Below are 26,095 nucleotides of genomic sequence, written 5' to 3' on the forward strand. Positions count from 1 at the left end.
GTAAATCTCAAACTTTTATTTAAAGCTACTAAATTAATGTCTCATTTTTTCTCTGTATGATTATGGTAGTCCGTAAGAGATCGTAGATTGTAAGGTACAATTTAAACCTTCTCATCCAGAAACATACAAAATACAAAGAAAAATCCCACCTCTATGGGCATGAGCCCTGAGCTATGCTGACGCCATTTTCGAATGGCGGAAGCTAAGGTCTATCTTTGACTGTGTGTGTACGGGCAGGTAGTGTGGAGGAATGCACGAGGCTTAGAAAAGCTAGTTAGAAAAGCTAGGCTTAATGCTAGTTGGCTGGATCAGGTGGAATCCAACCAGGAGGATATCATATCCTGCTGTGGAAAAGTAATGGCGAGCTTAATAGACGATTGGCGATGTTGAATAGACGTGCTCGATAGAGCGGGGCCATGGAGAAGAAGATGAAAATTATCCTCCAGCATTGTTATCCTCCAACATCATGACTACATCATGTGTCCTTTGCAGACTTCCTCAACGTATCGTTGCACAAGATTCTAATGGTTTACTCCTTAATGAAGTCAATTTGAAGACACAATAATAAGATCTGGCAGCCATGGCCTGTACGGCCCTCTCTCACGTCAGGTAATGTTCTAGAACGAAGTGATCTCGTCGTAACGTGTCAACAAAGTCGAGAAAGGAGCACTCGGCGTGTCGATCCGATTGCCAAGAAGTACTGCATTTTCGTTGGTTCAGACTCTCCTGCTCCTTAGTGCGTTGGAGTGCGCATCCGTGGTGTGGTTGCTTTCAACAGCACGTCCCCTAGCATCCATCGTGTCTATCCAGCGCAGATTTCCCCGGTTTGGCTTTCGCTCTTAGAGACTTCAGTTCAGTGCAGACTGGCCGTTGTGCACTATTGGGTATTGAATGTCTGAAGCAGCCGTTTGTGGGGGAGATTTCTTGACCATCTTGAGATCGACTCACCAACACTACTTTCCAGACATAATCTATACGTCCCGGACCATTACTTGGCGTAGAAGAACGACGTATCCGTTCCTATGATTTATTTCTAGTTAAATGTCGATAATTGAAAACTGTCTGTTTCGTACCGACTATGTCACGTCTTGCGTTTTTAAATAGAGAGGGCCATTTATAGTCCGTCAAATTAAATAAAAAATAATTAAATTAGTCGGAAGTTCATCGTCAAATAGCGCACAATGTCCGTCGTAATGCTGCGGAGAATTTACGCTCGATAGATTCCAGGCGCGAAAGTGAGCGAGCAGTTTATTGTCACCATATCACATAAGCAAACAATACAGCATCTTAAGCAAACCTTTTGGCTTTTAGGTCTCCAATAGCTTATAGCCATTATATTCGCAATACTTTGTCTTCCATACCTCAACTTGTTGTATGATATCTGTCAATCAGTAGAGGTAGCGGACTAGGTGAGAAGCGGCCACAAGCCTTTTTTGATGTCATTTTTTAAGTCCCGAGAAATACGAATGTAGGCCCAAAGGCTCAAAGTCGCTATAATCCAACGAAAAAACTCTGTAATACAAATTTGTTTATTACTTCAGATGTATCTAGACAGTTTTCAGGTCTAGCACCTAAGACTATCACCTTATAAACTTAAGATAATTTGTATTTTAAGAAGGACACGACAAAGAACTGCATTTTAGTGCACTAAAAATAACCATTTTTCATTAACGTCATAAACCGAGGTTCAATAGATAATTGTAAGCCGACTCGTCTTCCTATTAAAATACATCCAACTGACAGAAGAAAGACAATCCAACAGATTATTTATTAGTTTATTGTCCAATTCATTATTTAATTAATTGCTCTTTAGAGCAAACTAAAGCCAGCTATTTTCACCCGATGTTTTGTACAAAGAACTTTCAGTAGATTACTTTTTTTAAGCTGTATTCTAAACATTCAGAACTCATGCAGCATCAGCCTTTTAAAGCTAATTTCAATTGATTTCAAAAGGTATAGGCGCTCCACCTAAAAAGCTTCCCCAACCTATCACCCGTAACATCTCAACCAGATGGAACTAATTACTTCCAACCCAAGAGCCCTACCATACCAATACTGCCACAGAATTCCCAAAATCCCTTTGCCGAGCGGCTGTATTCCGATGCCTCCCACAGCATTGGAGCACCCTTTCGGTCTCTCCTACTCCCTTCAGAAATAAAAACTTTTCTAACTTACCATCCTTCAAGGGAAAAACAACGAGCAGCGACAGGGTAAAACCACAACGGGAAATTTTCAGAGCGGGGACGGTTTTTGCCACGATGCTGCAAGAAATTGGGACGCGATACAATTGAATTGGACGAGTGCGAAGAAGAAACACATCATTTCCCTGTGTGCTGTGTGTTCGTTCGCGAAGCAAAAGAAACCGCGTTTACCTTCTAGCTTTCCAACACAACAGCCTCATCATCATCATCATCATCGTCGTTGTTGTTGTTGGCCACAGTGGGCCGGGGGATTCGTTTCGGAAGCACTTTCTATAGTGACGCCACGGCGTCCCACGCTCGTTCCGTTTCAATTCGTCCGTAAGATAGAATCTTTCTCGCCTCCCCCTCCCGCGGTGCCCACAAGCATCGACCCGGTGGTAGAGGCCTCGGTTGCTAAACATTTCCTGCTGCTCGTCGCTCTCTCTCTCTCTCTCTCTCTCTCCTCACTCGACTCCGGCTTTCGTTCGTTTTGTTGCTGGCTTTATTGCGCAAGTCATGCTCGGTCCCGTTCGGGCTTCTTCATCGTCGCGTTCATCGTTCAGTTCCGCTGCTCGACCTGGATTTTCTTACTTTGCCCTCAGCGCCACGGGCCGTCTTTCACCGGCGTGATTGTGTCGCGGTGGTGGTTCTTGTGCGTTTCCATGCCGGCCAACACAACGGCCCGCTGATGATGATGATAATGACTGATGAAGAAATCCGGCCCGCTTCGGTAGGCATCAAACCGAACGACAAATACGAAGCTACGATGTCGCATTTCGTGCACGGACGTGAAACGGAAACGAAAGCAGATAAAACACACACAAAAAAATGGTAATAAACGGAAGGGAAATACGAATCTACCACGCCGAAGAAGTCGATGAACTTTTCGGAGAGCGCGCATAATTTCACAAAGGTTTTTTGGGGGTTTTTGGTTTGATTTTAAGTTCCTCAGTATTGTTTCTTTAACTCGTGAGAATTATTAAGCAATGAAATTAAGCTCGTGATACAGATTTTCATGTTGCTTGAATTAAAATATTTTTCACCTTAAAGTGCCAGAAGCACACACGTGCTGCAAAAGCAATACACGTAGCGCCATCTATTGGTTGGGGAAAGAATCATAATCGCTTACAAGTAGGCTGCAATGTGCTTGCAAGCGACCGGAACAATAAACTGTCGTGGGGATGACAAATTGCGACAGCAAAATTTGAAATTCCGTTAATTAAGATATTTTATTTTTGTAACTCATGTGTAACACATTTCAACCTACCTATTGGTTATTACTATAAGCAGCTGCATCGTACGTATTCTTAGAGAAAAAACCATGCTAAATACTAACGTTACGATTCATTTTTAAGACTCCAGGACGCCATAACAAAGGCCTGACAGAATTACTTGCTGGGCATATTGTGAACCAACTCCAAAACCATCCATTTTCGTTTTTGGTCATTTATTCATTATTATGTTATTCTTAGGCATTATGTCAACTCTCCCAAAAAATCATAAAGATCAAAAAAATAACCTTACACGTCTCAGAGGACACCCCGTTAGCAAACGCCCTCATAAGCAACTACATTCTCGATAAGCTCTTGATTCAACCCCGTCACCCGGGATGATAATGAAAAAGCTATTCAAATGACCCAACAAATCGAAATGTAAACAGAATTTAACCATCCATATCTGTCGGAAATTGCAGCAAATGCTAGGTTTTTTCAAGGACGATTATCCAAAACAAAAGCAAAAATAGAGGAAAAACATTCGACCAAAGTACCTCAACTTCAACCAATCAAATTTATGTGAACGTGGAAAATGTTACCGGCTAAAGCGCGCCTAAAGAGCAACTGTTTCCAACGTGACTGACGTTGGTGAAGAGATCGATGCGGATAACTCTTACTAGAGAAATTCTGGATCCTAGCTGAAGACCCTCAATTGCAGGAGAGAAGATTTATGTTTGCTCTCAATGACAAGTGCGAACGATTGCCTTTCGGACGCGAATACTATCTGTCTGAGGAACAGTAGAAAAAAGTCCTTGCAAAACTAACCTTTCGACAAGGTCTTATCGAAAAGAAATTGCAACGATCAGGAATCATAACCTTGAAAAAAGTCGCCAAGGCCAAAAAATGAGATAAAGAATAGTGTACAAACTCTACTCTACAACTCGCATATTTGAATGTCCTGGTCCATACACAAAAATTCCAAGTACTGACAAGTACATTCTCCATACTACACTTCAAACACAACTCTGTTGATTTAAAACGGTTCCCACTTTAATCCGATAATTAGCACCTCATTACACAGTCAAATATTTACACGCCAAGGTTCGCTATTTTCGCTACCAAATCGCTAATGCTCTTATTTACCGCTAATGTCCAGCCTTGCACAATGGATGATAAATCGAGCCAACGAATCCACTCCACTCCACCGCTCAGCATAATTGGCTTATAACGATCAGCTCTCACCGGCCACACACGGACACACAATCGTAATCGTAATCGTAAGCGAAACCCTTCTGACCGGAAAAGTTCAACCCCCCAATGTTGACTTTCAATCACCGGAACCAGACCGCCCGTTCGGACGTCACGAGCAAAGCAGAATCCATTATGATAGTGGTGTGTCGCCGGATAGACTAGCTGACTGGCCAGCGAGCATCTGTCCCGTTTCCCAGCATAAAGTGAAAGTGGACCAGCGGACAGAACGGACCGGATAATTGTTCTGTTTACATTAGTTTGTCACGAATATTCAATTTTCGCTCGAAGCGAAGGATAGTACGGTTTGTTTGCTGTCCGGACTCAACAGTCTCGTTTGACAGCTTGGCCGGATTGTAATCCTAGCGCCTGGCTAGTTCCCGCACTCGGTGACGCTACTCATCTACTCAGCCCCTGATTAATCTTCTGCGGTGTGACGTTAATCGTAAAGGGTTTGGCCGTGTGTTTGCTTACATCCGGAACATAATCTCTCGTCAGGATTCTAGGATCTAGGTTGCAACATGCAAAACTTGACACCCGCCGAACGATTCCCGAGTGTCCGCAGCATGGCAAGACCACCATCAACACCATCGACCGCGCTGGCCGAGGAACCAGCGACTAAGGCGGACCGGGAACAGGAATGCAGTACGCACGAAGCGATGGCAGCAGTCATCTTCATGGGACAAGTGTTTTCGCTCATGCCTATCGCTGGTTACGGTCCGGCAAGTGATCCGCGGAACGTTACGATGCGTTTCCTGTCCGTACGGTTCGTGTACGGATGTGTTACGCTGCTGATAATGTTGACACTCATCGCTATGTTGGGTGCATATACGGCCGAGCAGAGCTCGTTTGGAGTGCAGCAGGCTTGTAAGTTAACGGGTGACATTCCTGAAACACACCCGAAATCCATCACCACCGTTCCGTGTGTTTTTGGCGTTTTTTTTTTTTTATAGCTTCCATGGCGTACTACGCCATTATCGTGTTTTTCATGGTGGAACTCATGCTACTGGCCCGCAACTGGTCCAAAATTATGGGCCGCTGGTACGTGGATGAGTTACCGTTCCGGAGCGCACCTTATCGACCACCAGCCAGTAAGCTTCCGTTCCACCGCAAGGTCCCTCTTATCGCGTTCAGCGTTATGTTTTTAGCGTTTCTCGAGGACACACTTAACTTCCTCTCGGCATACAAACTCAACGAGCTGCACATTCGGTACTGTCCGCATCGTAGTGGCTTTTGGAAGAATTTCTTCCATCGGGAGCATCCGTATGTGTTGCGCGTTATCCCGTACCACGCGGTGCTCGGTTGGACGATCGAGCTGACGATGAGGATCGCCAAGTTTACCTGGCATTATGTGGATGTGTTTATCATCTGTCTCAGTCTCGGGTTGCAGCGTCGGTTTGTACAGTTCAACGAGCGCCTAGAGCGTCTCGATGGACAACCACAATCGCAGACCGTATGGCGTGGGCTGAGGCTTGACTTTGTGCGACTTACAGAGCTGGTCACATTTGTGGACGAGCGCTTCTCGAAGCTAATTCTGTTTAGCTGCGCCAACGATATGTTCTTCATCACGGTGCAGTTGTTCAACAGTTTCGAGTAATACTAGAACACCGCATCTGGGTGACTGTGGTGTAGGATTAAATGTTTGTACCTTATCATTCCCGCCAGCTTGAAACCAACCACCGTGACCACGGTTTACTTCTGGTATTCGCTCGGATTTCTCATCTGTCGCTGCTTTCTCATGCTGTTCGTCGTGTCCTCGATCAGCAGAGCATCGGAACGCCCTCTCGAGACGTTGCGCCGCTTTCCCAGCACAAACTGGAACCTAGATCTGAGACGGCTCTGTGACGCCGTGGCCACATCCGAGAATGCTCTTTCCGGCAAGCGATTCTTCTTCATCCGGAGACCATTGATACTAGCGGTAAGCTTTCTGCGTTGGAAATCTATTTTTTCACACCAGCAGCTTTCTCTGGCCGGTGCTAGATAAGATTGTCCCTTGCTTATCAATCGGGCATGCCGGGCGGACCTGACGCCATGATGCAGCGTTGCACAATGGTAAAGTACCGCTGCGTCATTGACATTACTTGCCTGCTTGCTTAGTGGGTTGATTCACTTGCAAGAAAAATATTCAAGTGCTTACCACGTATGATAAATCAAACTGATTCGTTATCAGTTTGTCGGTCTTTAAGTAGAGTGCAAACAAAAACAAGAATAAAACCGGACTTTGAGGTACTTTACTAGATTACAATCAGCTCTTCTTCCTAGTCGGGTGTGTGTGTTTTATGATAATGCAGGGGTTTTCAGTCTGGAATGCATTTATTGATAGCCTCTAGTGTTGTTTCTCTTCTATTGATTATATTTCTTATCCTCCCCACCCCACAGATGGCCGGTACGATCATTACCTACGAGCTGGTGTTACTAGATCAGGTGAAGAAGATCCCGGACACGACAAAGGATTGCACATTTTAACGAGCCATTTGTCACTCAAGCCGTTCGCATTTTTTCACATTCAACTGTCATTCTCACCCGTGTGTTTGTATCGGCGATCGAGTTAAAACAAAAATAAACAAACCAACAAATGCATTGTACGATACTAGTTCGACCATTTTATAAAGGAAAGAAGCAAAGATGGAATGCCCAGAAACCCGGCTAGGATTTTTTGTTCAAATCTTCCTATTAGTGCTCGATCAGTACCTCGTAGTTCTTGATCGGGATCTCACTGCCACCGTACGGAATGTAGAGCGTCTGGTGGCTTGGATGAATTTTGCCCGGTGTTAAGCTGCCCATATAGTGCGTCCGGCCAATGTACAACGCCTCGCCAGTTGTGGTCCGTCCGCCAAAGACGGCATTCGGTGGTACGCTACCGAATCCGGATGGTACCCAGGACACGTTACCGCCGACCAGCACTTCGAACGAGTGTTTGGGAATTTCCTGTCCATTGTGGCAAACGTACGCAATCTGCTTGGTCGGCAGCACCTTCGCCGGGAGCTGATCACCCTCGTGGTACGCACGGCCCACGTAGATGGGTGAGCTGTCCGAGTCGTGTCCGGCCAGAATTGCGTTCGGGGGCATCGGTGCATGTGCCGAGCAGTGTTGCCAGTTCGCTATAATACGGAGGCGATGAATTAGGGAGATTGTCTTCGAATGTGTGATCTTGGGAAATGCCGGTACTTACAGCGCTGCTGTCCAACGAGAACTTCATAGGACAGGAAGCTTTGTTCTGCACCGTTAAACGGAATGTAAAGACATCCATGGGACCGGTGGATCTTGCCCGGTGTCAGGCTGCCCTCGTGATGTGTACGTCCAACGTACAGCTGCTCACCGGTGGTTGTACTACCGGCCAGTACGGCACCCGCCGGCACATGTCCATTTCCACTACCAACCCAGGTGAATCCGGTGCCCGTAAGGACCTAATTTAAGGTTAAATTAAATTGCATGAACAAACTAATTTCTTCTTCTAAACTACGCCACTGGCGAGATACTGTACCTCAAAGTGTGACTTAAATATCTCCATACCATTGTGCGAGACATAAGCCGCCTGCTTGGATGGAATCACCTTCGCTGGCAGCTGGTCGCCCTCATGGTACGCCCGTCCGACGTAAATCGGCGAACCGTCCTGGTCATTTCCGGCGTACACCGCTGCCGGCGGAATGCCCTGGTGTGAGGTCCATGGAATCCAGTTAAATCCTGCCAATCAAATCCAACCGAAACGATAAGAGATTCCGCCTGTGATCGATTTATGCGGTGTTTTTGTTCATTTTTCCACCCCTCGTTAACCATTTGCCAGAAGCGTCAGATAAGAAATCGATGGGGCGTTGGTGAGACCGATTGCAGACACCTTGTGTTTTATCGTTTTTTTGCGCAAAGATAACGAACCTTCTGGTCGTTTTTCTGGTACTTGAGTTACGTGACTACATGGTGCACTTAGGAGAATTGTGTTTGCATGCTTCTGTTGCACAGGAATTCTACCAAAGTAATGCACAAATTCGTCGCCAGGTTGTTTGTACAGATGATTTAGGCTTCTCAACGCTGATCGAACACAAAAACTGCTGCACCTTACCTGTGTTCATTTTGCACCTTACGTTAGCTCAAAATAGACTAACAAAATAAAATATCCAACAAGTGTACCGGAACAACACAGGGCTTGTACGAGCTCGGAACCTGTTGCGGTCGTGTTTCGCTTGTGACTAACTCTTCGGGGCGGTGTGTTGCTGGACAAGTAAAATAAATACAGCACACTGATAAGCTTGGGGCTGATATCGGAAAGCTACCTCCAACACAATGGCATTTTATAACCCAGCAGACACACCGAAATACGTCCATTTACACCACCACGAGCACACATATTGCTTGAAAGGTTTGCTAACCGGCCGGAAGGCGTACCGAGAGCAGGAAAAGTAGATGCAACTGATCAAATTTTGTCACCAACCCGCACCATGGTACACTGTTATCGTCTTATCGGTTGAAAAATGATTCATACTGCACAGACAGTGCGTACATCACTCACGACTCAACTCGATATTATGATTCATCGCCAGTATTGATGATGAGAGTATGGAAATGGAAAGTTGAGCTGTGAGCCACGCAAAACAGATAATGTAGGAACGGTAACGGTATTGGTGTAAATAAAGGCATCTATCATACTGCTGCGAATTAATCTTTTTGAACATATTCTAAATGACTTGACTGAAAGATTGTTAATGTAAACGTGTAAGTTTTCACACTCATTTTTATAATGTGCGATGGTAATGGTTTGGTAATGTCTTATCGAGTGATCGATAAGGGACGGAAGTTGGTATGCTATTTATATGATGCCGGTGCTTGTCGCTTTTTGCAAGAGAAGCATACATGATAAGAGTATCTGGTTTTATTTTATTACCGAATGCCTTTTTTTATTTTTGTCCTTATTTACCACCTAGACCTCCCGCCTAGCTTAGCTACTAATCAGTTATCTGTGTGAAGAGAGTTTGTGTGAGTATGTCCGGTTACCGATGCGATAGTGGCGTTAAGATCTAATCCAGAGCCGTTTCCTCGTCGTTGAGGACTAACTATCGAACTACGTAAGATCTTACTAAGTAGTAACCATTGAAATGCCCAGCTAGCAAGTCGTTAGGCCAAGAAGATGATGACTATGAAGAAGAAGAAGAAGAAGAAGAAGAAGAAGAAGAAGACGAAGAAATATGTTAATTAACACTTACTTACTTACCAGACGCTACAACCGCTTTGCGGTCTTGGCCTGCCGTAGCAGAAGCTGGAACCGCTCACGGAACCGCCAATCCATTATCGCGGCCTTGATGGCGGATGATTCCACGCCATAGTGCCTGGCGAACCTAATTCGCTGCCCGACGGTAAGGTCGTCATACAGTTCATACAGCTCGTCGTTGTAGCGTTGTAGAGGGTTTCGTCTGTTTTGGACAGGGTCCATGTCTCAGAGGCCCAGCTTCAACCAACGCGACAGATTTTTTGAGGTGAAATGTTTCCTCAGGCTGTAGAATTACCGGCTGGCCGCCAGCATCCTAGCGCGCAACTCCGTCTCAATGCTGTTTTTGGTGTTGACTTTTGACCCGAGACAGGTGAAGTTTTGGATGACTTCAAAATTGCGGCCACCTATTCGTACATCACCCCGGCGCGTAGTTCCGGATTTCTTAGCAGGACCGCTGATGGAGCCACCATCAATTTGGTCTTTGCCTCGTTAATCTGCAACCCGAGGTTTTCTGCCTTTTCTGCCTGAACATTTCTATTCTTTATATTTGTATCACATGCTTCCTCGAGAAAGCTACAGAGTCCGTCGTCTAAATAAATAAAATTAGAAGAAAGATTAATATTTTTTAAAATTCCTATTCTTGAATATTCTATTTGAAACACAAAATTTATTAAAATAAAAATCGTTTGTTCAGCATTATAAATTGTGTTATGCTGCTGTTTTACTTTGAAAAAAAATCGGTAATGAATTCTCACATTTTAATTGTTCGAGCGTTATATATTAATCATATTTGCTGTTCATACTTATACACTCTACACACTCTATAAACTTTTCGTTTGCCTAGAAACTTTTCAAACGGTCTCCAACGAACATTCCACTCATCTCACCAATACCATTGTCGAAGCCACCTCCCCAAACAAAACACCATGCGTCCGCTCGCGTTCAGCACCACGTGCTCGCTCGGCTAACGCACGAAGGCGTAATGGCGCTTCGGCTTTGGCCACCGCTTCGCTTCAAGGTGGGGAAAGCAAGTTCAAGTTCAGAGCAAGTGTCATTACAAACGGTTAGCGTGTGATGCTCCATCGTACATCAAATCATGTTTTTTGCTAATGAATTTATTATGGATTAAGGTTGCAAAACAACTGTTTAATTTGATTGATACGTTTTTTTTGCGCAATCTGTTAACTTTTTTGGTTAAATTACTGTAGTAAAATATTTTTATCGACTTGATGATTAATGTAAATTACAAAGACTAATATAAATTGACGTATAAAGCCTCAAAGCCAGAGAAAAAGTAAGTGCTTGCTAGCCAAGGAAATATCCATATGTGATCCGATACCGGAATGTCCGAATAAGTTAGTTTTGTGTTATATTGCTTTATAAAAATCACTAACATAGCTCTATAAAAAACTGTATCCTTTTCACAATTCGCAATATTTTGTTTAAAAACATTTCCCGTTTTTCAAAAACTGATTCGTTAGGGTAATTTTTATGCAAAATCTATACTCATTTTTGTCGGCTACTTCCATACCACACAAGTAATCTTCTTTTTTTAATAAACAAGGTAAAATTAATTATAAGAACATTCTAGGTGCAGTAGTGCAACCAATGCCAACATTTGCTTTCCTCCAAAAAAAAGTCAAGGCCTTTGAAACCGCACTACACTCAGCCGCACGACGATCAGCAATTGAACTTTTGTTTGTAGACAATTCCAAAACGCAAACAAAACTCAAACACAACCTCAAATTAAATGTGCGCACCCCACGCGGCGCCGAATATCCAAAGCACGCGCTCACCGTGCCCACCACTTCGTTTGTGGTGTTATCCTTTAAATCGTTCCGATCGATCGGATGAAAGAAATCTCCTTACCAAGAGACCGCGAGATTACTCGATCGTGCAGCTCATTGGTAAGCAGTTCCATACCGTGCGAGCGCGTGTGCGGCTGTGTGGTTCGCTCATGTGTAAACATTTTAATTTGCGTCCAACGTGACGTGCGCCCAGTGCGGTGAAGTTCCAACCGACTTCCGGGGGGCTCGGACCAACGCTTGGGCACCCCCCCCCCCCCCCCCCCCGCTCGAGCACCGTGGCCGGGCGTGGACAATTAGTGTAATTTTTATTCCTTTCTCAGCTCCCTATGATTACAATACGTATTATCTCGCTCCAACAAACCGGTGACCTCTGAACCGACCAGTTTGCTCTGTTTGGTGAGCATCGGCCGGGAGCTCGATCCTCGATGAGGGGTGAGAGCGAGCGAGCTAAGAACGATCGCTCTTGGGGGTTTCGCATTGAAATTGTGTGTCTTGTGAGGTGCGTATATGAGGCACCAAGCGCGAACGCAACATCAGCATTCTGTTCTCGATCGTTGCCGGCGACAGTTAGGTTGTTTGTGAATGCGCGCGCGCGCGAGTTCGACTTCTTCGACCGCAGTGTAGATCCGCTTATCAGGTTGGTGAGCTAGTAATTGTGGTAGTTTTGTGAGGATACATAAATAATTTATAATATTGCCAACATTGCGATCCTCGTGCGGTGGATGGATGATGTTCGGTTTGGTTGAGTTGACTTGATCGAATATTACTTGGGCAATTTTGAAGTGTAACGGTTCCAATCAATTACCCAGAAGAAGTGCCGAGTTATAAGTGATATTTTAAAGTGACACAAATTAATTAAAGAATTGCATTTTTTTCCTTGTAGAACACACAGTTAGACAGTTATTATCGTGGCCTTGAAAAGTGTTTTAAAGTTTTATAATTTATTCAAAATATTTTTATGCTAATTTACTTTTAAAAAAAGGTAAGTGATAGCAAAACAAACGGAAGTGTTCAGCATAGAATTGTGTTGTGTACCAAGTGGGAAATCTACGTCAAAAACAAATCAAATTACGCCTTAAAGTGACACTATTTAGGTGTGAAAATAAAATGATTAATAGACTCCGTTCGGTTGAGGCAAAACACCTGCAAGTTGACATCAATCCATCATAATTCGCATCCTGCAAACAATCTAGACCAAACAATTCACGCACACACACGCGCGCGTTATTAGATTTAGCTTTAATCCAGCACCGCCAAAAACCACAAACCTCACTCGGACATCTTCAAGGTTTTGTTTATTGCAGCAAGTTTTTTTTTTCTTTGCTCACCACTAATCTTTGCAAATCATTTTTTGAAAAGCTCTAAACAATCTCGCACATTTCATTATCACTGTGCTAAAGAGCTAAGCCGTACACCGTGCCAACTGCCATAAATCAACCAGACGAAAAATTCTCAATGACAGCAGATGTGTTGCGATTCCAACATTGTTCTACATCGTACATTAACACACAACGAGAACGTGTTTGTCTGTGGCCGTTTGTTGCCCGCCCAGTGCGTGGGATTAGATCCTCAATTGTCAAGAACTCCAGACGTGCAAGACAAGCAAATCTTCCACTTCAAACGCCACCAAAGCGTTTTACCGCACACAGCTCAAGCTAGTGTCTCAACAAACTCCAACTGACGCAACCCCTCGGGATACTAGCGGAGCACAAGAACCTTACCTTTGTGCTTTGGAAGATAATCTTTCGATTCGGATAATTCCTTCGGACGCGTTCAAGTACCTTCAAATCTCATGCCCGATGACAGCTGTTGCGTCAGGTGCTTCAACAATTGCAAATAAATGCTCAAACCAGTGTGCCGAGGATGATGACGATGATGATGATGCTGATTCTAAAAATAATGCCGAAAAAGACAAGAAACCCGATTCTTGCGAGGAATTAAAATGATATGCTAAAATTCACTCTTCCAAGACGCAGCGAAAGAATTCTTCCCCCCCTGCAAGCCATCCTCTGTCATCGCACTTTGTTTTACGTATCCTGACGATGCGCGACTGCATTTACCCTCTTCAGCAAGATAAAAACTCATCTGTTCCATTCCTAATGGGTCCATTTAATTGCAGCCAGGTACTTTAAACTGTGCGGACACTTCCGCATTGGGCTGCGAGTTTCCCCTCCCCGAACCGTAAATATGACTACCGGCGATACCTCTCTTGCTGATAAAAGCAAACAAGTTCAAGGGCTTCCCTGGCGGTAACGACGCCACATCAACAGCGAGGGAACTTTGTCACCATGGGTCCGCAAATGACATGTTTTTCGGATAGAAGTCACAATTGACATTGCGCTTGTTGTCCGGTCAATGGTCGTAAAATGGACGTGTGTTTTCCCACGGACTTCTTGACCCCTAGCATAGGCAGGTTCCGGCAGGCAGAGGAATAGCTCGGAAAGCTTGTTTTCATTGGAACGAACCGTACAGAAGGTGTCGTTTAATGATGGATCTCGGGCTTGGCTCTATCTTGCACCCATCAGGTTAACAGGTGAAACACTAAAAATCATACCCACACACACACATACAAAGGCACAAATTCGTGTGTGTGTCCGGGTGGGGTGCAATTAAAATTGCCCTCCGTTCTAGGGTTGGCAAACTAGACGCGATTGATTATACGCTGCGCGGCGGAATCGATTAATGCACAGAGGCCTGGTCTGATATGAAACGAGAGCGAAAGGAATGACGAGAGGGGAGGGCAAAGAGTACGTCGGTACATGAACAAAATATTACGCGATCGGGCGGCAAGTATGATGGGAGCAACTGTGAAATAAGGCCATCCAGGTGGAATGGGATCAACCTGCAATCAGTGCTCCGCAGGGAGAGCTGAGCGAGAATCCGATTAATTTGAGGTATAAAGAGGGTAATCGGGATGTAAATGAAGTTTTTTATTTAGCTTTGAGGGTGCTTAGATGCCCGAGCTAATCGGAATTGACGTTGTATAATCGTTCAAAGTAGAAAATTGTGTAGTAACAGCAAGAGTTAGAATGCAATGGAACAGAATTAATATTTTTGGAACATCTTTTTCAACCATTTAATGGCATTTGCAATTCACTAAGGGGAAATTGGCAAATGCGATTATTTAATTTTGAAAGCAGCTTTGATTTAAAGAAGCAGCAGAATTGCCAATTTTAACTAATTGAATGCAAGCTTCCACGATATGATTGCTTTATGAAGATTGCAGTATTCCCCTATCCACTCAAAGAAATTCACTGAATGAGCTCCATCATTTGGAACGATACCCTGTAATACTTGTAATACGGGAAAATTATGTCAAACGTGATTAATTAAAAATGAAAGCACAGCACTTATCCGAAGCTACAATACTAGATCTCCTCTGTGCATACGGACCATCTGAAAAGACTTTACGGGCTAGATTGGCTAAACTTATTATGTCTAGTCCACTCATGGAGCCTGGCGAAGTTAAATTGCTGTTCAATAGTTAAGCTACAATTCCCAGAGGTCGTTAATGAGGTGACATCTTAAGGATTCTTCCAGGCTTAATGATCTTTTAGGTCACGCCGGCCATCTTTTTGGCTTGCTAGACTTCCTGATAACCCTCCCTGTGCATGTATAACCCTGTAATCCTCACTACAGGGGATCGGTACGGTTGATATTGGAACCTTAGTCCTGCTGTGCGAAGAACGGCGCCGTTGTCGCCTCCACCAATGATGACCAATGAGGCCTGATGTGAAATACTCTTCCTAGGATACTCATTAAGCATATCTTTACGTTTAACTTTGTTGTTCTGGTTAAGCTTCTGGTACATTTAAGAGCCTAAAATAAACTTTGGCTAATACTGATAGAGGCTTATTAAAGAAGCATGTGTTCCTTTGGACAATATACAGTGCCAAATTGATAAAAAACACAATAACGAAGGATGATTACTTTTAAGTTGACGGAAAGCTACTGCTTTATTTGGCTCACAAGAGAGATTATAGGCCTGTTTCTCTCTTACAAACGGATAAGCCTCAAGACAAGCTTGTCAATACGAACGGAAAATAAATTGGCATTATGACACCATTCTTGTGACAGACAAATTTCGTTAAGCAATTTTTTTTTTTCGTTAAATCTTCAAAATCAACCTGTCAAAGTGATGAAACCAACAGAAACAAAACGAAAAGTGTAAACAACTGTTCTTGTTTAGAAGATATTTTGTGGAACTTACCAATCAAGCATGAGTTTTACCTGTAAAACTTTTGTGTCAAACCTCTTTCATATGTTCTCGAGGTTGTTTTTTTTTTCAGATTTAAGAAAAATTTTCGTGTATCGAAGGAAGTTTTCCTCGTTATTCGTTATGAGATTGAGTCAATGTTTCCGCCTGTAGGGGCAAAAGGATGCACGCCAAAAGAAATGTTGGCTACGGTTTCTTCCGGAGGGGAGTTACCAAAACCGGGAGGGATTTCAATAAAGCAATTGCTCAACCAACTTTCTCCGCGGCATTTTTTACACACAAGTGTTTAAATACTTTTTGGAAGAAACGTTGGCGTTCAAATACATTTCAATAAAAATGGAACCAAATGAGCAGCAAGATGCCTGACGATATTTTTTTTCTCCCGTAGTGTCATCCCTGGCTTTCTGAATTACAATGCACACATTTTGATTGGAACTGCACAAGAAAACGAACTGGAAACACACAGGAACGAGTGAGTTTGGCGCCTTTCCGTTTCGAATAGCTGACGGAAAACAGTTTGACAAATACGAGTCTCCGTTTGTGTTAGAGAATACAAATTCTTGACAGTGTACTTGTAAGTTTGCCTTTCGTTAAGTTTTTTTTTCCAACACACAAACGGCTGTCATAATTCGAATCTTCCGTTTTTGACAACTTGTCTTCACAATTTGTGTGTGATAATCAGGCCTTGTATCGAAGCAGCCCGGTGGTGTAGGTGACAGCGACGTCGGCCTTCAAACGGCAGGACCGTGGTTCAAATCCGATTCCGGACCGTCCCCTCGTAGTGGGGATTGATTATCCAACTACGTGGTATCGGCAAGTCTAGTCAGCCATCTGATGGCCGGCGTGAGCTTAAAAGGTCTTTTATCCAAGAAGAAGAAGAAGACGAAGAGAATATAATATTTAATCAAATTTGAAATCAACCGTATAACTTAAACAGTATAAAAACCCAAAACATCCAATAATGCAATCGAATCCAACCAATTTCTTTTGCACAAATCCTTTTAACTGAATAAACTTTAGTAAAAACATTTTAAAAGGAAATAAATTACAATCGACAGGCGTAATAATTACCAAGACACAAATAAGGCATTCAATTATTGACAAAACATACTGAAACAATGTTCAAATCCGTTCGTAAAGCTCAAATATTTGTATAGTATTCGAAGCCCTTCTCAATATAATAGGCTGTTTTGTTATCATTCAAGCAAACGGTTCCCAATTCACTCTGTTATCTCGCCTAAGTCGCTTTTACATCTCTGTTAAAACGTCACATTCGAAGCCACGGTAGCGGAATAGTTAACACGTGCTTGTTAATTCCTTCTATCAACGAACATGCACAACCATTTCCTCATCATGCCGGAAAGAACCGATCGGTACCTCGTGGTGTGAGGTACAATTGCTCAATTGAATCCGTGAGCACACAAGCTGAATTGCAGTTTTTTTTTTTGCAAATAAAAACACTGTTACACGGATGGCGCCTCGTTTGCCCGGCACAGCGAGAATCGAAACGCGGAATTATTACTTTCACCTTGACCGAATCGTCAATCAATTATCGGTGCGTTGAGTTTTTGGTTCAATTTTGTTTCTGCTTGGCAATTAAAATTTAAATTACTGCTCAGCAAACAAGTGATCAATAATTGGTTTTTTGGTGAATTTTCGTGGTACCGTAGATTCCGCGCACTTCCCGCAGCGATAAGTGCAACCGATGCCATTTACAGTCCGCGCTACCGGAAGTACAGCGCGTCTTCTTCACACTTGCACTCTCGGTGGAGCAAACATTTGAATACGGTAACGGGTAGTTACGAGTGGTCATTGTCAAGGTTGCGGTCATAAAAATAACATCAAACAAACAGCTTCATTCAAGACGGTTATCCCGCATCGGTTAACCGTAAAAGATCGGTTGTCCCACGAAGGATCGTTCGGTTTTTATTGCAGTTACATAAAACTCCTAAACAAAACTTAGCGTTTGTTTGGTTTGGAAACAGTTCCTTCTGTCGGTTGTCTTAAGGAAGGCCCGGTTAAGGTCGAGGAAGTGCCCGTTTTTGGGTAATCCCTACGAGCGGGGCCAACGATCGGTTGTGTAGATCGAATAGGCGAAAATATTTCACAGCCTTGAGCGGCGAACCAAGTGACAATTTTAATGTGTACACGCAAGTGTGTCGTAAACCGTTCGACTGGCGGGTCCTCCTCGTCATCGTTTACCGGTGTAACGGCGTACACGCGAACGAGCAATAATTATTCTCGTCGGAGGATGCAAGAAGATGTGCATCGTCTCTACCGGGAGCGAACGATGGCTCCCACAATATCCCACAGTAAGGTAGCTGCACTACTGGGCAATAATTCATGCACCGATAATTATATGTTTTTCTTCACACACTTACATGCGTGTACTCTCAGTCACGGTCAAGGTCGTTGTTCGGTCGACTCCGGCTTGCCGACTGCGAACGGCAAGAAGCCTTATAATTAAATTCTACATCAATCAGAGCGATTGAATAACTTTGAATTTCTACTTTTCTTATGCAATATTTTGTCCCTTGCTTTGATCGCTGTTTATGGAAAACATTGATCGTTATGTTTTAAAAATATTAAGTAATATTTCATTACATCAAAATGGAAGAGATCCGTAACGTTTGACGTCACGTTTGTTCGAGTGATTTCAATGCTTGCGTCAAAAGAACAAATACCTGAGAACCGAAATCGATCGATCAAATCGGATGAATTGTTTCTACAAATCCTACACAACACGCAAACAGGTTTCAATTTCACATTCCAGTGCGATTTGGAATTATTTACTTCGCTCTTTTTGGTGCTTAGAAGCTTACTCGGTTTGACACATCGATTGCGATCAAAACACGTTAAAATGTTATTCATTTGAATGCCATAATTTATTGCAAAAATATTTAAAATTTCTGAGTTTTCATTCACAAAGGGCTCATATTAGGGCTGCTTAACTTTCACTTACTATTAAACCGTTGTTTTTCGTGGCTTCTCGTTCTTGCTCGTAGGTTCGAAGAAACAGTGAGAAGTAATTGTTCGAAAAACCTTTTTCAAACGTACGACGCGCCGTAATCGGTACAGCAGTAGTACTGCTGGTTCGTACTGCTAACATTCCTTTCTTCTTCTTCTTCTTGGCCTGCTCAGGATTGAGCACGTCGTGTCGACATGGCCAGGTCTCCCATTAGTTTCCAGGAAACTCTTTCTAGGGCTGCAGCTGCAGCTGCAGAACTCCTCTACCACCTCTAGATCATCGCCGTCAACTGATACTCTGCTTCCGAGTCGGGCTCTATCACGGTCAGACCCTCCAAAAAGCAGGTATTTTGTCTTCGTCGCATTGATCCTCAATCCAATTCTATTGGCCTCCATCCGATGATATCGATGTCATCCACGAAGCCAAGGAATTGGAGAGATCGGATGAAAAGCCATAGTGACCCTTAACAGCCGTACCAGCTTCCCAGGGAATCCGTACTGCTGCATGGTGTTCCATAGTACGGTCCCATCTATGGTATCGTAGGCCGCCTTGAAGTCAATGAACAGGTGGTGCGTAGGGATCTGGTGCTCCCGGCATTTTTGGAGGATCTGCCGTAGAGTAAAGATTTGGTCGGTTGTCGATTTGCCTCCAACAAATCCAGCTTGGTAGCTTCCGACGAAATCTGTAGCAAGGGGCTCTAGTCTGCAGAAGAGTATTCGGGACAGGATCTTATAGACAGCATTCAGAACTGTGATGGCTCGGATGTTAGCACAGTCCCCCCTGTCGCCCGTTTAGTACACCGGGTGTATGACACCCAGTTTCCATTCGTCCAGTAGTTCTTCCTGATCCCAAATCTTAACAATCAGCTGAAGCATGATGGCGGAAATCCTCTCCGGACTCATCTTGAACAATTCAGCCATCAGCCCATCGCTGCCAGCTGATTTGTTGCTTCCACCTATTGATCACCTCTCGCTCGTCCGACAGGTTTCCTCGCTACGGCACATAGCGATCATGGGAGTAAAAACGCCCCGTTTTCCCCCGACTGGGATAACTGCTGCATCAGTTGCTCGTCCGACTCTTCGAAACTCCGCTTCTTGTCCTGGAAGAGCCGGATCTGCTGCCTCCTCAGTCGTCTGTAGTGCTCCACGTTCTGCCGGCTCTCGCGCTGGAGCATGCGGGTACGCGCTGCGATCTTCTCGGATAGTGCTCGCCTGCACTCATCATCAAACCATTTCTTCCTCTGGTTACGTGTCACGCGGCTAATTGTTCGCTCGGCTGTGTTGCTGATGGCTTGCTCCACATCAGCTTGCCACAGCCGATCTATAGTGAGCCTTGGGGTAGGCTGAAAGCGCAGCTTATTGGCGACGCAGGGTTTTTGGCGCAACTTAACCATAACCAAGAAATGATCTGAGTCGACGTTTCCTCCTCTATAGGTCCTCACGTCGATAATATCCGAGAAGTGCCTTCCATCGATAAGAACGTGGTCAATCTGGGAATATGTCTGCTGTGGTGATCTCCAGGTGTAACTGAAGCGAGATGCGTGCTGGAAGAAGGTACAGCGAATGGTCATGTGCTTGGAAGAGGCGAAGTTCACGAGCCGAAGCCCGTTGTCGTTCGTCAGCTGGTGGGCACTGAAACTTCCTATCGTGGGTTTAAATACCTCCTCCCGTCCGACCTGAGCGTTAAAATCTCCGATGACAATCTTAACGTCGTGTTGTGGGCAGTGGTCGTACTCCCTCTCCAACTGCGTATAAAAACGGTCTTTATCGTATAAAGCGGTGGTTCCAAGGTGCGGACTGTACACATTGATACTGCTCAGATTGAAGAACCTTCCGTGGATGCTCAACCTGCACATCCTTTCATTGATCGACCACCACCCGATCACTCGCTTTCGCATCTCACCTATCAGGAACGCCGTAACGAGTTCATGCTTTTCTCCACCGCTTTGGTAGACCATGCAATCACTGCGGTAGGGACGCTCTGTTTCTCCTTTCCAGCGCACCTCCTGAAGTGCTACTACTCCGAAGCCGCGGGCCCTCACTTCGTCCGAAAGAATGTGGGTACTTCCGGGTGATGTGAGGAATCTGCAGTTCCATGTCCCTAGTTTCCAATCGTAGTCCTTATTCCGTGGCGTGAGTCTGTTTCTATTGATCCGATTCGAAATTTCTTGCTTTCCTTTCGTTGCAATGGTATTGGGGGCGGCTTGCAAGGCCTCTCCCCCAACCCCTTGTCTCGTCGGAGGGCCTACGCATACTAGCTGATTAAAGTTCCGTAGGATGCCAGGACAGAACATTCCTTTAGTAGTATCATTAACTACCAAAGAAACCTGACCGCGAGGGATTCCCTTTCTTCCAGACTCGCTTCTAACCGTCTCCAATTCAAAACAGTCCTACCTGCTGTGCTTCTCGAGCCCCCGAACCAACCGAACGATGACGCTTAACCGAGATTATCGTCACCACACCGAATCGCACCGAATGGTAGGAATGGTTGGTGACGTGCCTCGAGTGTAGACATTGTTTTATGCATGCAAAAGCAACAAGCCATCATCCGCACTAAACCCAGCCGGTGGGACGGATTAATTTTGCATCAAGCCGGCGCACGTTCTGCTGTGTGCATCATCACCATCATCATCCGCCCAGTACAAACATCGTGTCTCATGATTTATGGGCGGATTGCGAGTGTCCTCGCGTCAGGCGAACTTTGAATCTCGCTTAACATTCACCAAACACACCACGAGGATGGGCAGTAAATACCATAACGGTGATATTTGTGTGTATTCTAGTGGAATATCCTAACATCAGTTGAACTGCCCGAGGTAACACAATGGTAGAACTTCCGGTACAGTGCAGTACAAGGAGTAGATTTATGTCACACGCATCCACTATAAACAAACGTCCAAATAGTCCAAAGGGAAAGAAAAACGGTGAAAAGCGAGAGATCAGTGGAAGGAATGTGACGTAAATGGGATAAAATATCAGCCACGCTTCAATGCCTGGTCCCACCAAAGCTTCCTTCCCCTTAATAGGGCAGTAAACAATGCCGGGAACCCAGCCTTGCGCTGCAGGCTGCAATCTAAGGCCTGGTAGTCGTGTGCATGGTGCATCATCGACACCGTTGCACACGTACACCTTGACGGGTCCGGTTTACAACTCGATATGGATTGATCGGAGAATGTAGTTCAAAGTCAATGAATTGATAAGCTCTTGGAATGTTCAAAAGGGGGTGTTTTGTGCATCTGATAGCATATTATTTAAGTTGGGACAAAACTTAAGCAAGCTTTATTAAGAAAAGCCTCTCTTTTTTCCGATAAAAAAAACCAATTTAAATCTTGTTCAAAAATTCCAAACACTTACATTTCCCATTGCTAATACTGCAACATCCTTCTCGCGGTGATTGTAGCGTGCAATTAATGTTAGACCCTGATCTTACCATACCAGCGTGCAGTAAATAATGTTAGAAGTTCTCAGTCTGTGACGCGTTACGCTCGAGAATGGTTGGGTTCGGTCCGCATCCCAACAGGGTCGTACTTCACGCACCGTACTAAACACAACGAGCAATGTATTTACCTCATTGTAATGTAAGTGTCAGCAAATAGACATAAAGAAGGTAGCATCAATTACACTTAACCGCCCGAGTATGTGTCCGTCGCGTGTGATAAGTGATGAAATGTGTTTGTCTTGTGATTATCTTGCTACTGACAGTGAGCATGCATTAAGGCAACCCTGGGTGACGACACCAAAGAAGCGCCCCGGGCGCGTGTAAAAAATAGCGAAACGCCTTTAATGAACACGTATCGTAATCAATTCATCATATCACGCGAAAACAGTACAATATTATTTTTACCGTGTCTTAATAAACTCGCGAGAGAAATGGGCATCCCTTCCGGTGGGGAAATTGCAAGCTGAAACCGCTCAAGGTTCAGGTTCAAGCCGATTAATGCCCAGCCCGGAGGCAAAAGGTGAACGATGATCGCACGGGCAACCCCTAATGGGGCTAATGAACTGTTGTGTTGTTTGTTGGTAGCTTGATCGAGAAGAACAAGCTCCTCAGCCGGAAACAGTCCTCGCACGTAGTTCTGTGGCGAATTAGTAATGCTCAGTGAGTGAAATGATAATCCTTTGTTGAGCGATTGGAGACAATTTTATTGTTGCCCTTTTGTGACTGTGACGATGATCGATGTGATCCACGCTTTTCGGGATGAAGTTTAAGAACAAGAATTCAACGTGACCTTAATGTTTGGAAGCTAGCTATAATAGCAAACGATCAAAGTCTGCTGATGCGAACCAGAAGAATCCAAATATGGTTAATAACGATACCTCTCATCCAGATAATGCATGCAACCCCATGAATAATAGTATGGACATAAAATGAAATAAAATAAACCATTCGCCCTAGTGCAGGCGCATGATCGTGTCCTTCAGTAGAAGACATACAGTTATTCCGAGAATCCAGTCCCTGCTGGACATTCCACCTTTCCTACCGGTGGTGCTTTCTCGCACATCTTCCACCGCTGGGCAGAAGCTCTGAAAGCACGCAATGGAATGTACTTCAACACATTTATCAACGCGTTTGCAGACGGGCAGAAGAACCGCACAGACAGGAAGTGGCTTCTGGAGATATTTTACCGCACCGGGATCACGATCGAAGAAATGGCGTCCGCCCGCCCGACACTGCTGCACTGCTCATCGGGTTCAATATGCTTTATGGGGTCATCTGACAACTGTGCCGTGAAATCACGATTTTTCCCATTGATTTTGTGGCATTGAACTTCGACCGGGTATAACCTTAGCAGGGGATTGATGTTCAATTGCAACGTGGAGCCTGTGTGTTTTTATTTATTTTCAGTATGGAAAAGCTTTTCGAACAACAAGCAAACAAGCTTTTCATGTAAATATTTCAATTCGTGCCCCTTCTTAACTGATCAATTGAAGCAGCTAGAGCACACCTATTAAATCTAGCTTGCAAAACGGTCACATACTTAGGGCCCCGTGGTTGTTTGACATTCCGAATTTATCATTCCGCCGGGGTAGATTGTTTGACTAGCGGCATGATAGGAATTAATGCTTTTTGATAGGAATTAATGCATTGTCCCCGCTAGACCAGTAATATCGCGAGCTACTTGTCATCACTACGAGGGGTAAACCCGAATGCAGCAGCATCTGTGGGCGGTCTTGCAGGCTTGGCTGGTCGGTGTCGGTGTGCGAGTGCGACGACGACGATCGTGGCATACCGCGAATACGTACGCTCTTCATCCGCCAAACGGAAACGTGCCTTCGAAAGCTGTGAGCATCGGTTGTTGAATATTTCACAGCAATTCAAGGTAAAACGGTATGCTTCAGACACGCTTCGTTAAAGTCTCGTCTATTATTAGACTACAAAAACAAGCGCCGATGAATGTGTATTAGAACTCGTTGAAGAATAAATGCATATATGAAGGAAATATGAATGTGATGCTTACAAACCCTGTGAAGCATTTAATGCTCTGAAGAGAAATAGTTCTTTTATTGGCTGCTGACTTGGCTTGAAATGGTGCCCAGACACATATAAGGTATTTTTATGAATAATTTTGTGTGCCAGACTCATGTCCAAAGACACTTAAAGACGTGTTAAAATGCAATGTTTTTTCTTCATTTTAGTGTACAATGATTTGTACTATTTCTACTTCTTGGCTTAACGACCTTTTCTATAGGACACGACGGTCATCTAATGGCTAACTAGACATTTTGATAGCACGTAGTAAGATAGCAATTCCTCACTACCGTGAAGCGATCTGGAGGAGTTTTGAACCCTGGTCCTGTCGTGTAAAGAGGCCTCTCTACCACCGGATCGCCTGAATTAACACATATACACACCATAAACATACGAAAGTTTGTTTAAATTCACCTTCTGCCTATCAATTGCTTGACTTAAACAACTCATATCCAGTCAGAGACAACAGTCTGAAGCGACGGTCCGGATGGGATTTGAACCCCGGTCCTGTCGTTTGAAAACCGATGTCACCTACACCACCGAGCCGCCTCAAGTCTGGAGTGATACGATGGTAAAAAATTGTTGTACCAATCTACCCTTCAGAAGGACCAAAATCGAATGCTATTCGATCCATAACGCTGGACAGATGATCTTCCAACGGTTCGAATTAAGTACCTGTGGGACGAATCTGGGGGTTTTCGAATCCCATTAACCCAATTGGCCCTTCCACGCAATCGTGGTGGATTCAATCTTCACTTTCCCGCCATTATTACAACAGCGTTGCTGGTGAATCGGTACGTTGCAGAGCAAGGTTGCCTAAAATCGGCGCTCAGCACATTGATTGTGCTGAGAATCCCTCGAATATAGGCTTCATTACCGCAACGTATCCGTGCCTTCGGACGGTAATTCAGCAACATTCGGTACTTACTGTCTCAACTGAAAGTTTGCGGTAAATGATGGTCGACAGACTTCCAGACTCCGAAGTGGCTATGGAGTCACCTTCCACGGATTGGCGATGGATCTGGAAAAAGCCAGCAAGAGACTTTCATCAGATCGATTTGCCATTTGCTGGTGCACAACAAGGTGCTACACGGACTCGACAGGATGAATCAGGCTTCTTCAGCCTGCTCATTCTGCTCCGAGTCAGAGACTCTGGAGCACAAGTTTGCTCTGAGCTCTAGGGTATCAAGTACTTGGAACATACTGATGCAGACTATGGAAGCCATCGTCCCAAACCACAACCTTTACTTCCCTTCCCTCCTCTTGCCTATTTTAAGTCACATTAGCATAAGTAAGAGGAATCCCATCCTACGTTTGTTTGCAAACTACATCATCCACATTGTAGGAAACAACAATGCTGTTTTAAATAAACAATGTTTTATAAAAAAAGGTCATGCAAGCGAAAAATGTCGCACTATAAGACACTGAAAATATAGTGCCAATAAGAAACGGTTCAGACGAACTTTGATAGCGAGATTTTCGTGTAGATCACAACTACATCTACGGACAGCCTCTAAGTTTATATTCATCAGAAAGAGAAAAGGAAGAGAAAGGGTCCTGAATCCACAAAGAACGCTCTCCCGGTCTGTGGAATGAATTCTTCAAACAGCGCGATCCACTGCCACTGTAGGACTAAAACATACATTCCGCCATTCCGCTTCCTTTCCGCCTCCAAAGGGCTTGATCCACCACTGGTCTAAAAAACGAAATTTTGAGCTGGCTTTAAATTCTATTTTAACCTTAAATTCCACCAATTTCTGTCTTCAAAACTTGAGTGATTCCTTATTCTTGA

The 26,095-nt window shown here is 44.3% G+C and overlaps 4 protein-coding genes across 4 annotated transcripts in view; 2 read left to right on the forward strand and 2 right to left on the reverse strand.

The window, feature by feature from the left end:
* LOC126561839 (tyrosine-protein kinase Drl) overlaps positions 1 to 26,095 on the forward strand; it is a 483,362-nt gene that overhangs the window by 432,099 nt on the left and 25,168 nt on the right. The gene's annotated exons all lie outside the window — the stretch shown is intronic.
* LOC126562612 (transcription factor Jra) overlaps positions 1 to 26,095 on the reverse strand; it is an 80,046-nt gene that overhangs the window by 23,453 nt on the left and 30,498 nt on the right. The gene's annotated exons all lie outside the window — the stretch shown is intronic.
* Positions 5,110 to 7,121, forward strand: LOC126563647 (gustatory receptor for sugar taste 64a-like). The gene is made up of 4 exons (XM_050220291.1): positions 5,110 to 5,509; positions 5,596 to 6,235; positions 6,308 to 6,560; positions 7,022 to 7,121. The coding sequence occupies exons 1-4, from the start codon at positions 5,164 to 5,166 to the stop codon at positions 7,106 to 7,108; spliced, it is 1,326 nt and encodes a 441-aa protein (XP_050076248.1). The 5' UTR covers positions 5,110 to 5,163; the 3' UTR covers positions 7,109 to 7,121.
* Positions 7,316 to 8,333, reverse strand: LOC126560842 (uncharacterized; the record flags this gene model as incomplete). The annotated part of the gene is made up of 3 exons (XM_050216791.1): positions 7,316 to 7,743; positions 7,815 to 8,049; positions 8,127 to 8,333. Coding segments are annotated over 3 exons (870 nt in total), but the record flags the coding sequence as incomplete, so codon positions are not given.

The sequence above is a fragment of the Anopheles maculipalpis genome, chromosome 3RL (genome assembly GCF_943734695.1).
Source record: "Anopheles maculipalpis chromosome 3RL, idAnoMacuDA_375_x, whole genome shotgun sequence".
NCBI lineage: Eukaryota > Metazoa > Arthropoda > Insecta > Diptera > Culicidae > Anopheles > Anopheles maculipalpis.

Excerpts from the sequence above, each read along its gene's own strand:
- LOC126563647 (XM_050220291.1), top strand. The coding sequence starts at position 5,164 with ATGCAAAACTTGACACCCGCCGAACGATTCCCGAGTGTCCGCAGCATG. Across the intron at positions 6,236-6,307 it reads CAGTTGTTCAACAGTTTCGA|CTTGAAACCAACCACCGTGA; the intron begins GTAATACTAGAA and ends CATTCCCGCCAG. Across the intron at positions 6,561-7,021 it reads GGAGACCATTGATACTAGCG|ATGGCCGGTACGATCATTAC; the intron begins GTAAGCTTTCTG and ends CCCACCCCACAG.